A 16,107-nucleotide genomic window follows, 5' to 3' on the forward strand; every position below is an offset into this window, starting at 1 on the left:
ACAGGTGTGCCAAGCTTGTAGCGTCATACCCAAGAAGACTCGATACTGTAATTGCTGCCAAAGGTGCTTCAACAAAGTACTGGGTAAAGGGTCTGAATACTTATGTAAATGTAATATTTCAGTTTTTAATTTTTTTATGAATTAGCAAACATTTTTAAAAACCTGTTTTTGCTTTGTTATTATGGGGTATTGTGTAGATTGATGAGGGGGAAAAAACTTTAATATATTTTCAAATAAGGCTGTAAAGTCAAGGGGTCTGAATACTTTCCAAAGGCACTATATTAGTAATACTCTGAGGAATGCCTTTTTTAGCCCGGAGGTTGTTTTCTGCCTGAAATGGAGACAGCCAACTGGTCTCTAAAGGAAGGTGAGCTGCCACACACCACATTGAATAATAACATCTCTTCCCTTCCGTTCTCCTTGATCTCTGCAAAGAACATTGCCTCATATATTGATGCTATCTGAATATGCAAACAAGATGGTATTGTTGATATTATTTCTCTGTATTCCATGGCAAGAACAACCACTGATCTAGCTAGTCTAATTACATTCAAATAAAACCAATTGACTGCAGTTTATGTAACGGTGGGGGTGGAAATGTCAAATAAAATGGCTGTGCTGTTCTTGGAAAAACAGCTGTATTATGAACATGTTTTGAGTTAAGTTGGATTAGGTTTTGCAATAGCTTGGTTCAGTCTTGTTTCCTTTGTCTGCTTTTAATGAACATGTAGTCATGCTAGGGCCAACCGCCCATCCCACCCACTCTGGCTGTCAGTCATGTTGTTTACATGTTGATGCGCTTAGAAGCCCTCATTTGTCCTGGTCATGCCTCTAGTCCTTTGCTGCTTGATTATACAGTATATATGTTTAGTTCACGCACCAGTCACCCCTCTACCAGCGTCTACCCATCTAACTCTGCCCTACTCTCCTCTCCGTCTTTCTTCTGTCAGTGGACCGTATCGTGGGTCTGGACCAGGTAGCAGGGATGAACGAGACGGCCTTCGGCGCAGCCTATAAGACCAAGAAGGGCATGTTCCGCACGGTGGGCCAGCTCTACAAGGAGTCTCTCACCAAGCTCATGGCCACACTGAGGAACACCAACCCCAACTTTGTCCGCTGCATCATCCCCAACCACGAGAAGAGGGTGAGCAATGAACAGCACCCCCCCACCACTGACCACCAGTCCCTCCCCCCTCTGCCCACTGTAGCCCAGACTACAGCCCCCACACCACCCACCAGTACCACTGTAGCCCAGACTACAGCCCCTCCACCACCCACCAGAACCACTGTAGCCCAGACTACAGCCCCCACACCACCCACCAGAACCACTGTAGCCCAGACTACAGCCCCCACACCACCCACCAGAACCCTTGTAGCCCAGACTACAACCCCCACACCACCCACCAGAACCCTTGTAGCCCAGACTACAACCCCCACACCACCCACCAGAACCCCTGTAGCCCAGACTACAGCCCCCACACCACCCACCAGAACCACTGCAGCCCAGACTACAGCCCCCACACCACCCACCAGTACCCCTGTAGCCCAGACTACAGCCCCCACACCACCCACCAGTACCCCTGTAACCCAGACTACAGCCCCCACACCACCCACCAGTACCACTGTAGCCCAGACTACAGCCCCCACACCACCCACCAGAACCACTGTAGCCCAGACTACAGCCCCCACACCACCCACCAGAACCACTGTAGCCCAGACTACAGCCCCCACACCACCCACCAGAACCCCTGTAGCCCAGACTACAGCCCCCACACCACCCACCAGAACCACTGTTGCCCAGACTACAGCCCCCACACCACCCACCAGAACCACTGTAGCCCAGACTACAACCCCTCCACCACCCACCAGAACCACTGTTGCCCAGACTACAGCCCCCACACCACCCATCAGAACCACTGTAGCCCAGACTACAACCCCCACACCACCCACCAGAACCCTTGTAGCCCAGACTACAACCCCCACACCACCCACCAGAACCCTTGTAGCCCAGACTACAACCCCCACACCACCCACCAGAACCCTTGTAGCCCAGACTACAACCCCCACACCACCCACCAGAACCCCTGTAGCCCAGACTACAGCCCCCACACCACCCACCAGAACCACTGTAGCCCAGACTACAACCCCCACACCACCCACCAGAACCACTGTAGCCCAGACTACAACCCCCACACCACCCACCAGAACCCTTGTAGCCCAGACTACAACCCCCACACCACCCACCAGAACCCCTGTAGCCCAGACTACAGCCCCCACACCACCCACCAGAACCACTGTAGCCCAGACTACAGCCCCCACACCACCCACCAGAACCACTGTAGCCCAGACTACAACCCCCACACCACCCACCAGAACCACTGTATCCCAGACTACAGCCCCCACACCACCCACCAGAACCCTTGTAGCCCAGACTACAGCCCCCACACCACCCACCAGAACCCCTGTATCCCAGACTACAGCCCCCACACCACCCACCAGAACCCTTGTAGCCCAGACTACAGCCCCCACACCACCCACCAGAACCACTGTAGCCCAGACTACAGCCCCCACACCACCCACCAGAACCCCTGTATCCCAGACTACAGCCCCCACACCACCCACCAGAACCACTGTAGCCCAGACTACAGCCCCCACACCACACCACCCACCAGAACCCCTGTAGCCCAGACTACTGCCCCCACACCACCCACCAGAACCACTGTAGCCCAGACTACAACCCCCACACCTCCCACCAGAACCTGTAGCCCAGACTACAACCCCCACACCACCCACCAGAACCCTTGTAGCCCAGACTACAACCCCCACACCACCCACCAGAACCCTTGTAGCCCAGACTACAACCCCTCCACCACCCACCAGAACCCCTGTAGCCCAGACTACAACCCCTCCACCACCCGCCAGAACCACTGTTGCCCAGACTACAACCCCCACACCACCCGCCAGAACCACTGTTGCCCAGACTACAACCCCCACACCACCCACCAGAACCACTGTTGCCCAGACTACAACCCCTCCACCACCCACCAGAACCACTGTTGCCCAGACTACAACCCCCACACCACCCACCAGAACCCTTGTAGCCCAGACTACAACCCCTCCACCACCCACCAGAACCCCTGTATCCCAGACTACAGCCCCCACACCACCCACCAGAACCACTGTAGCCCAGACTACAGCCCCCACACCACCCACCAGAACCACTGTAGCCCAGACTACAACCCCCACACCACCCACCAGAACCACTGTAGCCCAGACTACAACCCCCACACCACCCACCAGAACCCCTGTAGCCCAGACTACAGCCCCTCCACAACCATCCACCAGAACCACTGTAGCCCAGACTACAGTCCCCACACCACCCACCAGAACCCCTGGAGACACACTCTGCTACCAGGCCTCAGTGGGCTCTCTGCCTCCATAAACAACAGCTCAGATGGAAGGCTGGAATTGAAACAATAGCAGAGTGGAGAGTTATGGGCTATGTGGGCCTGTTAAGTATTCCCTAATGTATTCCAGGGGATTTAGACTAGACACGCTTGTTTCTGCACCGCAACCACAAATGACTGTCATAAATGGATGGTATGGATGGAGAAGAGGATATAAACACTGGTTGTTTTGGTGTGAATGTGTTCAAGTAGTTAGTCTAGTCCCATGCAATCCTAATTGTAGAATGGCATTTTGCATAATATTACACAAGTATATTTGAAGTAACATTGTTTCCCTATAAAACATTTTCTGGATGAAATTGTCAAAGCTAAATGAACAGTAACAGCATTTAGTTGCTCTTAGTTTAGAATAATCTTATTTGCATGAAGTTTGGTACTGTACTGTATCTCTCCCTGACCTCTCACTTCAATGCCCGTCCCTCCCAAAAGGCTGGTAAGCTAGATCCCCACCTGGTTCTGGACCAGCTGAGGTGTAATGGTGTTCTGGAGGGGATCCGTATCTGCAGACAGGGCTTCCCCAACCGTATTGTCTTCCAGGAGTTCAGACAGAGGTACTGTACTCACTGTACACGCACCTCATACAGACTCTTTATGTATTTCAACCCAATTGATAAGTTCCTGTGTTTACTTTTGAGAGAGAGATTATACAGGACAAAGTGGCATTGGTTTCCCATTGGCTTGGGTGTTGTGCTTTGATTATCTCATGGAGCTGTTCTATTTCTGAACAGTGAGGCTTCTGTAAGATCTGAGGCCTCTCACGTCTCTCCTCACACCCTGGTCCTAGTCAACATTGAGGTGTGGTGTAATGACCCAGGGCCTTTACACATTCATGTCCACTCTGTTGCCAGGTATGAGATCCTCACCCCCAACGCCATCCCCAAGGGCTTCATGGATGGCAAGCAAGCCTGTGAGAGAATGGTGAGGATTTGTGTGTCACTATTTTACTGTGCACATTGAATACTTGGGAGAGGCTCTTTGTCCTTTTACAAGCTAGAGCACGGTAAGCATGTTAAATGTATATCGACTTCATAAACACCCATGACATGATTCTTCCTTAGTATTTATAGGGCATCGCTTAAATGACACTGTTTATTATGATTTGACCTTCATTCCCTGGATTTAAATCTATGACCCATTTTCACTCCAGATCCGAGCCTTGGAGTTGGATCCTAACCTGTTCAGGATTGGGCAGAGTAAGATCTTCTTCAGGGCTGGAGTCTTGGCCCACCTGGAGGAGGAGAGAGACCTGAAGATCACGGACATCATCATCTACTTCCAGTCTGTCTGCCGGGGATACCTGGCCCGCAAGTGAGTTCTATATATGCAATGGCCTTACCTTTCCTCAATTCCTTCCTTTTCGTGACCACTAGAACACTTCTTAGGACAGAAAGATGCCACAGATATATGTTTCCTTTGACCTTCTTGGTCAGTATGTCTGACCACGTCTCCCCTCTCTCTCCTGACAGGGCGTTTGTTAAGAAGCAGCAGCAACTGAATTGTCTGAAGGTGCTTCAGAGGAACTGTTCTGCCTACCTGAAGCTGAAGCATTGGCAGTGGTGGAGACTCTTTACCAAGGTGGGCATGTCTCCATTACAGTACACTATATCTACTGTATATGGCTAATCTGTCTTTGTAACACCAGCATTGTCACGTCTCTCTATATAGCTATATGATAAGGCTCCTAGTCATCTACGTTTGAACAGTGGCTGACCCCAGGTCTGTGTTCTGTCCCCCAGGTGAAGCCCCTGCTGCAGGTGACCAGGCAGGAGGAGGAGATGCAGGCCAAGGACGATGAGCTTGTCAAGGTGAAGGAGAAGCAGACCAAGGTGGAGGGAGAACTGGTGGAGATGGAGAGAAAGCACTCACAGGTCAGTGTCCAGTCCACACCAACTACAGTGGACTACACTCTTAGAAAAAAAGGTGCTATCTAGAACGTAAAATTGTTATTTGGCTGTTCCCATAGGAGAACCCTTTGAATAACCCTTTTTGGTTCCAGGTAAAAACCTGTTTGAGTTCCATGTAGAACCGTTTCCACAGAGGGTTTTACCTGGAACACAAAAGGGTTTCTACCTGAAACCCAAAAGGGTTATCCTAGGTGGACAGCCAAAGAACCCTTTTGGAACACGTTTTTCTAAGAGTGTAGACCCTAAGGATCATCCCTTTATGATCTTCAATTCCGCATTGTACCATTCATTCCATTATGCCCATGTTTGCATTGTGTAGCTGATTGAGGAGAAGAACATCCTAGCGGAGCAGCTGCAGGCCGAGACGGAGCTGTTTGCCGAGGCTGAGGAGATGAGAGCTCGTCTGGCCGCTAAGAAGCAGGAGCTGGAGGAGATCCTTCATGACCTGGAGTCTAGAGTGGAGGAGGAGGAGGAGAGGACCCAGGGCCTGCAAAGTGAGAAGAAGAAGATGCAGTCTCACATCCAGGTACTGATGAGACATGGAGACTGCAGAGTGGAAGCTTGAGAAGATTGAACATGGAAGTGGTTGCACGTATTTTATGACAGAAAATATATTTTCTGTGGACCCAAAACATTTCTACCTTCTTAATAAATGCTGTGATTTTTTTACATTTAAGGACCTGGAGGAGCAGTTGGATGAGGAGGAGGCTGCCAGGCAGAAGCTGCAGTTGGAGAAGGTGACAGCCGAGGCCAAGATGAAGAAATTTGAGGAGGACATCTTGCTCCTGGAGGACCAGAACTCCAAGTTCCTGAAGGTGAGTAGAGATGAAAGGCAGTCTAATGTTGAGAAATATTGGACCTTACTAACATTATGCTGCTGGACTTTACTATCATTATAAACAACCGGACTCCTCTTTCCCCCTTCAGGAGAAGAAGCTCCTGGATGACCGTGTCAATGAGATGATGTCCCAGCTGACTGAGGAGGAGGAGAAGGCCAAGAACCTGGGCAAGACAAAGAACAAGCAGGAGGTGATGATGGTGGACCTGGAAGGTAGGTGTCCTCTTACCTACAAAGTCTCACTAGTTATAGGTAGTGAGTCCAGACACTTTAACACCATCTGTCTCCTTCCCTTCTCCCTTCAGAGCGTTTGAAGAAGGAGGAGAAGACTCGTCAGGAGCTGGAGAAGGCCAAGAGGAAGCTGGATGGAGAGACCACAGACCTGCAGGACCAGATAGCTGAGCTGCAGGCCCAGATAGAGGAGCTCAAGGTGCAGCTGGCTAAGAAGGAGGAGGAGCTGCAGGCTATACAGGCCAGGTGAGACAGACTGACGGACGGACAGACTGACGGACGGACGGTGAGACAGACACAGGCCAGGTGAGACGGACGGAGGGAGGGAGGGCCCAAAGCTGGATGGAAGCCACCTGGAGATATAGTTCAGATGTATTTTGCCATTGGAAGGTGTTTGACTGCGAGGAAGTCTGATTTTCTGACTGAAGTAATTATCACATAGCTGTATAGCGCCGTCATCAAATTCCCTCCTATTTTAATTGTCTCAACACCTGTCTTTTATATGCCATATTTAACAATAGTAGGTCTACAGTTGGCCAGATTTGCACCGGTAATCTTGTAATCTGACTATTAAAACCCTATGAGCATTTACCATTTTTATGCCCTCTCGTCATGATACGGTGCTGACCAGACCACCCAGCAGCTATTTATTCAGCAGATCTCACTGGGTTGGAATGTGTAAATGTTGGCCCCACGTCTAGTGTGTGTTGAACACTGGCCATTAAAAAGACTCTGCTCTTTCAGGATTAACTCACATACTCAATGGTAGTGACAAACAAGGTGTTTATCTGTGTTTATTTCAGGATATATTGTCTGATACTGCCAACCAGTGGAAAATACATGCATAGCAACTTAGTTAAACTGTCCAAGCATAGGCCTATGGCTATTTGGGGTCCTTTGTACTTGTACGACAATGTTATATTTTGCATCCTAATAAAGAATTTAAAATGTGTGTGTCAGGGGAGACGAGGAGGTGACCCAGAAGAACAACGCCCTGAAGCAGGTACGGGAGCTACAGGCCCAGTTGGCAGAGCTGCAGGAAGACCTGGAATCAGAAAAGGTCTCCAGGAACAAGGCTGAGAAGCTCAAGAGAGATCTGAGTGAGGAGCTGGAGGCCTTAAAGACTGAGCTAGAGGACACCCTGGACACCACCGCAGCCCAGCAGGAGCTCAGGACCAAGCGTGAGCAGGAGGTGACGGAGCTGAAGAAGGCCATTGACGAGGAGACCAAGAACCACGAGGCCCAGATCCAGGAGATGAGACAGAGACACTCCACGGCCCTGGAGGAGGTGTCTGAGCAGCTAGAGCAGGCCAAAAGGGTGGGTGGCTTCACAACAACCGCATGGTCATGTTTAGTCAGAGAAAACTTGGATGAGGTAGTGGAGGTAGTACTTCCTCTGTTTTAAATGTTTTGTGTTGTCTGAGCATGAGTCCTATTGTAATGTATCTTGGTCTGTGTCCAGTTCAAGGTCAACCTGGAGAAGAACAAGCAGAGCACAGAGAGTGCCAACAAGGTGCTGGTCAGTGAGGTAAAGGGGCTGCAGCAGGCCAAGACGGAGTCAGAACACAAGAAGAAGAAGCTGGAGGCCCAGCTCCAGGAGTTCATGGCCCGGGTCACAGAGGGAGAGAAGGGCAAGGGAGAGCTGGCCGACCGCTCCCACAAACTACAGGTGAGAGAGGGCCATTTGCAGCACACACACACACGTTAACCTCTGCTGGTGATGGTCTCTCAACTGGGCTGTTTGCTGTGTGTGCAGACGGAGCTGGATAGTGTGTCTGCTCTGCTGGAAGATGCAGAGAGGAAGGGAATCAAGCTGGTTAAAGACACCACTGTCCTGGAGAGTGCTTTGCAGGACACACAGGTGAGCTAGACTGGACAACCTCTCATCGGAGAAGAACACATTATGTGTATCTTTAAGGCCCAGTGCAGACAAAAAAAAAAGTCCTGTCTTTTATATCATATTGTACAACAGCTGATGAAACTAACACTGACCAAATTTGATCAGTGTTATTTCCTGATAATTGCATAAATTGTATTTTCAACCAGCAAGTCCTTCTAATCAGCAGGTTTGCATGCGTGGGAGTTTCGGCTTTCCATGGTGACATCGCCATGCGGTAAACTGATTTAATAGACCAATAACAAAGAGAGATCCAAACCGATTTGCTAATAGCAGCTAGTTTTCAGTTTTCCCCTCCCCACTCCCAGACAGTCCTATCAAAATTGTTGCTTGAAAAATTGTTTTTTGCCACATTACATTAAGAGGAGGTAGCATTCTGTTTCCATGTCAATGTCTCATCTTTGGGATATGGGATGGTGTCTGTCTGTCTGTCTGTCTCTGTCTCTGTGTCTGTCTATCTGTGTAGGAGCTTCTCCAGGAAGAGACACGTCAGAAGCTGAACATGAGCAGTCGTATCCGCCAGCTGGAGGAGGAGAAGAGCACCCTGCAGGAGCAGCAGGAAGAGGACGAGGTGGCGCGCAGAAACCTGGAGAAACAGCTGTGCACACTGCAGGCCCAGGTCAATACAGCGCCTTACAGCTTAATTGTATCTATTCAAATAATATTACACATTAACTGCAACACAGATGATATCACCATAACAAGCTACCACCTACTGTAGCCATCCTTCAGTGAGCATCATATCATTATCAACTTTATGTATGTGTAGCTGGTTGAGACTAAAAAGAAGCTGGAGGATGACGTGGGGATGGTGGAGGGTCTGGAGGAGGTGAAGAGGAAGCTGCAGAAGGACATGGAGCTGGCCACCCTGAGGCTGGAGGAGAAGGGCATTGCCTTTGAGAAGATGGAGAAGACCAAGACCCGCCTGCAGCAGGAGCTGGACGACCTCATGGTGGATCTGGACCACCAGAGAACCATCGTCTCCAACCTGGAGAAGAAGCAGAAGAAGTTTGACCAGGTTTGACTGATCACTCTAAGCCATCCATAATGGTAGCTAAATTGGCTTGGTCTTAGAGCACAGTATGGAATGGCATTGTGTAGATAGATGGTGGACATTTTCCCTCTGTAAGTCAGTTTTTACCCTGTGTTGTAGCTGCTGGCTGAGGAGAAGAACATCTCTGCACGCTACGCTGAGGAGAGGGACAAGGCTGAGGCGGAGGCCAGGGAGAAGGAGACCAAGTCCCTGTCTCTGGCCCGGGCTCTGGATGAGGCTCTGGAGGCCAAGGAGGAGTTTGAGAGACTCAACAAGCAGCTGAGGAGTGAGATGGAGGACCTGATGAGCTCCAAGGACGACGTGGGCAAGAACGTGAGTGTTGCACTGAATACCTGTGTTTTGTTCAGCTGAGGGCAGAATGGTTTGCATCTGTTGTTTTCAGATGGACTGCTCTGCATCCTACAGAAATAAACTAGGTTTAACCTAAACTTTAAAAGCCAGTTCATTCCAAATATCATCACCTCAAAGTATCTTCTCTACCACTGTCCAGGTCCATGAGTTGGAGAAGTCCAAGAGGACTCTGGATCAGCAGCTGGAGGAGATGAGGACTCAGCTGGAAGAGCTGGAGGACGAGCTGCAGGCCACGGAGGACGCCAAGCTGCGTCTGGAGGTCAACATGCAGGCCATGAAGGCCCAGTACGAGAGAGACCTGCAGGGGCGAGACGACCAGAACGACGAGAAGAAAAGGGCGCTTGTCAAACAGGTGCAAAGAGGACACATTACTTCCATACAAACAAGAATTGTGTGAAAAAATTCCAGGAACAATATGTTGTCATACTCTCAGAGAATGTACACCTTCCCCTCCTCTGACCTGGTCTGTCCTGGTCTCCTCAGGTGCGTGAGATGGAGGCAGAGCTGGAGAATGAGAGGAAGCAGAGAGCCCTGGCCATGGCTGCTAAGAAGAAGCTGGAGATGGACCTGATGGACATGGTGGGACAGATAGAGGGCGCCAACAAGGCCCGTGACGAAGCCATCAAGCAGCTACGCAAATTGCAGGTAATAAACTCACACCGTCTGTAGAACAGACAAGACAAATAAAAAAATATACAATTTATTATTTTGGTCAATAATGGGATTTGATCTATCTCCACTTTCTCCCTCAGTCCCAGATGAAAGACTACCAGAGGGAGTTGGAGGACGCCCGGGCCTCTCGGGACGAAATATTCTCCCAATCCAAGGAGAACGAGAAGAAGCTGAAGAGCCTGGAGGCCGAGGTTCTCCAGCTGCATGAGGTACAGTGGGCTGTAGTATTGCTCCCATCATAACTCTGTGTTTTGGTCTGTTGTTTCCTGTAGTCTAGACTGGCTCATCTTACTGTGAGAAATGTTGACCTGTGTTTGACCTCTGTGTGACCTCTGCCCTGTAGGACCTGGCGGCGTCAGAGAGGGCGCGGCGCCACGCAGAGCAGGAACGGGATGAGCTAGCGGACGAGATCTCCAACAGCACCTCGGGCAAGTCTGCCTTGATGGATGAGAAAAGGAGGCTGGAGGCTCGCATTGCTCAGCTGGAGGAGGAACTAGAGGAGGAACAGGGCAACATGGAGCTGCTTAACGACCGCTTCCGCAAGACCACCATGCAGGTATGAGCCAGGAGGAAACATTTTCATGCAGACTTGATCATTGTAATCATATTACCCTTGTTCCTCTGACTTTTAGGGAACAATCCATTATTCAGCCCCTACCATAAAAAGTACTCTTATCTCTCTCTCACTTTCCCCTCTCTCCTTCATTCCCTGTTTTCCTCTCTCCACCTCTCTCCTCCCCCAGGTGGACACCCTGACCCTGGAGCTTGTGGCAGAGCGCAGCTTGGCCCAGAAGAGTGAGAATGCGCGCCAGCAGCTGGAGAGGCAGAACAAGGACTTGCGGGCCAAGCTGGGTGAGCTGGAGGGCTCTGTGAAGAGCCGGTTCAAGGCCTCCATCACTGCCCTGGAGGCCAAGATACTGCAGCTGGAGGAGCAGCTGGAGCAGGAGGCTAAGTGAGAAACACAGCAACTCTCTTATAACAACTCCAAACCTTATTAGACAGGGTGAAATAGGAGACCAAGACTCAGGAGGAGTTCATGAGGGCTTTAGAACAGGCTCAGCCCGTTGGCAGAGAGGTTCTTGAATGTGATCTTAATGTTAATGTGATCAATGTAATGAGTCAAAAGCAATCTTAAGAGATGCACTTGAAGATCTATGACTGACAACCTTTGTTATATTGCGTTTCCTGTGGTGCTCTAACTGTCCTATGACCTCATTCCTCTGTCCTCCTATCAGGGAGCGAGCAGCGGCCAATAAGCTTGTGAGACGGACAGAGAAGAAGCTGAAGGAGGTGTGCATGCAGGTGGAGGACGAGCGCCGCCATTCCGACCAGTACAAGGAACAGGTGAGGAGCTTGTCACGGATGTTTGGACGTCCCAGATCTTAAAGCTACAATATATTTAATTCTCATTGAAAACAAGTCTAAGAAGCGATAGGTTTGTTCTATGTGCTCTATTTCTATGCTTCCTGTTCTTAAGTTTAGTTTTTGCGTCTTTTACTTTCGGTTTTGTACAACAGCTGAAAATATCTATTTTTTTGGTTATGGATTCTCTACACAATGACTGCTTGTTTTGACTCAAACAGAAATGAGGCGAATTCTGCATAGTGCATTTTTAAGATGTACACAGCTAAAGAAGGAATTCTATCCAATTCAGTACAACTTGCAAAGGTGGGACAGGATTGGATAGGTGTGAAGATTTAGGAATGCAGTCTTTCCAACAGTAGGTTCTTTCCAGTAACCACTGGACCATAGGACTGCTGAGTATTGTAAGTATTAGTATTGACTGTTCATCATTGTTGATGTCTGTTGTGACTCCTGGCTGAGTCAGATGGAGAAGGCCAACTCTCGCATGAAGCAGCTGAAGAGGCAGCTTGAGGAGGCTGAGGAGGAGGCCACACGTGCCAACGCCTACCGCAGGAAGCTGCAGAGGGAGCTGGACGATGCAACTGAGGCCAGCGAGGGTCTCAGCCGCGAGGTCAACACACTCAAGAGCCGCCTCAGGTATTTAGAGCCCCACACACACACACAAACTCTAAGATTATATTTTTCACACAATCAGTTGTGTATATTGGCCAAATTGTGGTCCTCGTTACTAATACCTCTCCAACTCTTCTGGCCCCATCTGTCCCCTGCAGGCGTGGAGGCCCCATCAGTTTCTCCTCCAGCCGCTCGGGCAGGCGTCAGCTGCAGGTGGAGGGAACATCACTCGACCTCCTATCCGACGACGAGGTGGAAAACAAGACCACGGACGCCAATGCCAACGAGACGCCAGCAGCTCCCCAACCAGAGTAGAAGCTCTCCCTCCAGCCCACACGCAGCATGGCCTCCGCCCCCACAAACCTTCCCCCTGTCCTCTTAACCCCAGACACCAGCAGTGGACCCCACTACTCTGCCTTACCCCTCTATGGCAAGCTGCAGGGCCAAGCAAATCCATCACCTCCTCCATATGAATATACCGCACATCAAGCCTTGGATTCGTTTTTAACATCAATTGCAGATAAAAGTGCATTTAAATTGCATAGGCGTCTGAGTGTGCATAGGCACTCGAAATCAAATAACAGGAGTTTACCATAATTATGTTAAGCTACTTCCCTGGAACAGCCATTAGAATCAAACAGCCCTCTAGCTAGAATTAACCACTGTCATTTCAGCTGGTTTACTGGCACACAGGTGGACGACAGCACACAAGTCTGTAAAAACATGTGTCTTTGATGATTGTACAGTATTGGACCAGGATATGTAAAACAAAGCACAGCATAAGCGAGGGAATTATTTTTAAATGGTAGCCCAAATGACGATCACACCGATTTATTTTTTCTTCATCAAAACCACCACTGTCATAGAGATACTGCAATCCACTTAGTTTACTATAAAAATAACTATGTGACTAACTCTTTGGTAGCAGGTTTGTAGTAAATAAGATTGTACCACGCCATGTTGCCTCAGCATTCCCCCTATATATATGACCAGCAAAAGACCCTGTTAACTTGACCAATATAACCTTGTCCAATAACCCACCATTTTATATTTGACATATCAATCTACTTTAAGTGGTGTACGATAATGTGTGGAATTAGGTTTGTCAGACTTGGAGCAAAGGCCCTTTTTTTTAGGAAGACAACCCAAATGTGTGCTTGACATACTGCAATATTGCTATGTATAATTCTGCCCATTCAGTTGTGTTTTCTGTACCATGTACAACATGCTTAACTCAAAATGCATAAGGTCTCTTTGGCATCTCTTGTCACCATAATATCATTGCATTACAAATGGCTGAATAATATTAGCATGATTTACAGAAGGGTAATTCATTTTTATTGAGTGTTAGAGCGTTGGTTTTAATTCAGTGGTTCAGGGTAGAGAAATCGATCAATTTGAATATGCACACTTTTTGATGCCTTGATTGTTAAACATAAATTACCATTTTGTAAATTAGTAAATACATATGAGGCCTTAATTAATTATTTTAAACCATAACAAATTGGGCGAAAAAGGTTTATCTGTTTCTTTTGAAAGACACTTTTCAATAAAGACATGGGGGGGGGGTGTTTGAATCAGTTTCATAGCTTTAGTGTCATATTATACCATAAGCACCTCTCCCATCACGTTGGTGTGAACCAGTGTTATAACAGAATGATTTATGAAGCCTTCAGAAAGTAGGATTTCAATGGGTTCAAAGCTTTAACATCCTGAAGGTTGTTATTATTAGTGGACTGGCTGTTGACGACCAGGTATTCATCATCTCCTTTTATTTCTTGTATTCCTAGCCTTTTTTTGTTATTGTTGTAAAAGACCAATAAACATATCCATTATAGAAAAGTATTTTATTTATTCTGTAATTCTTGTGCAACACGTTGATGTCCTCTTAGTCTTTCCCACAATAGTTGTGGGAAAGACTGTCTTCCAAACTGATATGTGACGTATGGTCCATGTTACATTGCCATACATTGTTCCATTACTTCATTGGTGGTTACATTGAAGCCCTGAGGGAGCGCGTAAACTATAGACTGTGCACAGACACACAGTATTATTGTAATATTAACTTTTTCCACTAGGGATTGCCTCTTGTACAGTGCATTCGGAAAGTATTCAGACCCCTTGACTTTTTCCACAGTATACGTTACAGCCTTATTCAAAATGGACAAAAAAATGTAAAATCCTTATCAATCTACACACAATACCCCATAATGACAAAGCGAAAACAGGTTTTTAGAAATTCTAGCAAATGTATACAACATTAAAAACAAAAATACTTGTACATGATTGTACATGATTTGGAAAGGCACACACACCTGTCAATATAAGGTTCTGCAGTGGCATTTCATGTCAGAACAAAAACCAAAGACAGTTTGACCACCCAGCCAAACTGAGCAATCGGGGCGAGAAGAGCCTTGGTCAGGGAGATTAACAAGAACCTGGTGGTCACTCTGACAGAGCTCCAGAGTTCCTCTGTGGAGATTAGAGAAACTTCCAGAAGGACAACCATCTCTGCAGCACTCCACCAATCAGGCCTTTATGGTAGAGTGGCCAGACGGAAGCCATTTCTCAGTAAAAGGCACATGACAGCATGCTTGGAGTTTGCCAAAAGCCACCTAACGACTCTCAGATGAGAAACAAGATTCTCTTGTCTGATGAAACCAAGATTGAACTCTTAGGCCTGAATGCCAAGCGTCACATCTGGAGGAAACCTGGCACCATTTCTACGGTGAAGAATGGTGGTGGTAGCATCATGCTGTAGGGATGTTTTTCTGAAGGAGGGTCTTGGAGACTAGTCAGGATCGAGGGAAAGATGAACGGCACAAAGTACAGAGAGATCCTTGATGAAAACCAGCTCCAGAGCATGCAGGATCTCAGACTGGGGTGAAGCGGTCACCTTCCAACAGGACAATGACCATAAGCACACAGCCAAGACAATGCAGGAGTTGCTTGGGGACAAGTCTCTGAATGTCCTTGAGTGGCCCAGCCAGAGCCCAGACTTGAACCCAATCTAACATCTCTGGAGAGACCTAAAAATAGCTGTGCAGTGACGCTCCCCATCCAACCTGACAGAGCTTGAGAGGATCTCCAGAGAAGACTGGGAGAAACTCCCCAAATGCAGGAGTGCCAAGCTTGTAGCATCATTCCCAAGAAGACTCCAGGCTGTAATCACTGCCAAAGGTGCTTCAACAAAGTACTGAGTAAAAGTTCTGACTACTTATGTAAATGTGATATTTCAGATTTTTGTTTTCTATATAAATTTGCAAAAAAATCTAAAAATCCTTTTTTTTCTGTTATTATGGGGTATTGTGTATAGATTGATGAGAAGAAAAAAAACAATTTAATCAATTTTAGAATAAGGCTGTAACTTAACAAAATGTGGAAAAGGGGTCTGAATACTTTCTGAATGCACTGTAGGTACATTTATTCACTACCATGTACAGTAAAGGAAAATAAATTGCACTAGGTCAGTGAGATGTTTTATATTTATATAATTGTAAACATACAGTAGATGGCCTACAATGGGTACATGCTTTGTGGTGTAGTCTGTTTCCTCTGGTGGTCTAGGGCAGCCTGATGTCCAGGTGGTCTAGGGCAGCCTGATGTCCAGGTGGTCTAGGGCAGCCTGGTGGTCTAGGGCAGCCTGATGTCCTGGTGGTGTAGTGAAGCCTGATGTCCTGGTGGTTTAGAGCAGAATTATTCCTTGGTGGTCTAGG

General features: G+C 48.0%; 1 protein-coding gene across 2 annotated transcripts in view; it reads left to right on the plus strand.

Moving 5' to 3' along the window:
* LOC110538962 (myosin-10) overlaps positions 1-14,233 on the plus strand; it is a 64,853-nt gene extending 50,620 nt beyond the window's left edge. For both annotated transcript variants that reach the window (XM_036938507.2, XM_036938505.2), the window contains 24 exons: positions 951-1,144; positions 3,897-4,018; positions 4,316-4,385; positions 4,615-4,775; positions 4,934-5,042; positions 5,204-5,335; positions 5,691-5,897; positions 6,049-6,186; positions 6,299-6,422; positions 6,515-6,686; positions 7,401-7,758; positions 7,903-8,109; positions 8,197-8,301; positions 8,804-8,956; positions 9,107-9,355; positions 9,491-9,703; positions 9,882-10,094; positions 10,226-10,387; positions 10,495-10,623; positions 10,758-10,970; positions 11,158-11,366; positions 11,650-11,758; positions 12,243-12,415; positions 12,550-14,233. In XM_036938507.2, coding sequence (XP_036794402.1) covers positions 951-1,144; positions 3,897-4,018; positions 4,316-4,385; positions 4,615-4,775; positions 4,934-5,042; positions 5,204-5,335; positions 5,691-5,897; positions 6,049-6,186; positions 6,299-6,422; positions 6,515-6,686; positions 7,401-7,758; positions 7,903-8,109; positions 8,197-8,301; positions 8,804-8,956; positions 9,107-9,355; positions 9,491-9,703; positions 9,882-10,094; positions 10,226-10,387; positions 10,495-10,623; positions 10,758-10,970; positions 11,158-11,366; positions 11,650-11,758; positions 12,243-12,415; positions 12,550-12,706 — 4,079 coding nt within the window. In that variant the 3' untranslated portion in view covers positions 12,707-14,233. The remainder of the gene's footprint in view (positions 1-950; positions 1,145-3,896; positions 4,019-4,315; positions 4,386-4,614; positions 4,776-4,933; positions 5,043-5,203; positions 5,336-5,690; positions 5,898-6,048; positions 6,187-6,298; positions 6,423-6,514; positions 6,687-7,400; positions 7,759-7,902; positions 8,110-8,196; positions 8,302-8,803; positions 8,957-9,106; positions 9,356-9,490; positions 9,704-9,881; positions 10,095-10,225; positions 10,388-10,494; positions 10,624-10,757; positions 10,971-11,157; positions 11,367-11,649; positions 11,759-12,242; positions 12,416-12,549) is intronic.
* Positions 14,234-16,107: the final 1,874 nt, after the last annotated feature.

The sequence above is a fragment of the Oncorhynchus mykiss genome, chromosome 12, assembly GCF_057628025.1.
Source record: "Oncorhynchus mykiss isolate SJ-2025 chromosome 12, ASM5762802v1, whole genome shotgun sequence".
Lineage (NCBI taxonomy): Eukaryota > Metazoa > Chordata > Actinopteri > Salmoniformes > Salmonidae > Oncorhynchus > Oncorhynchus mykiss.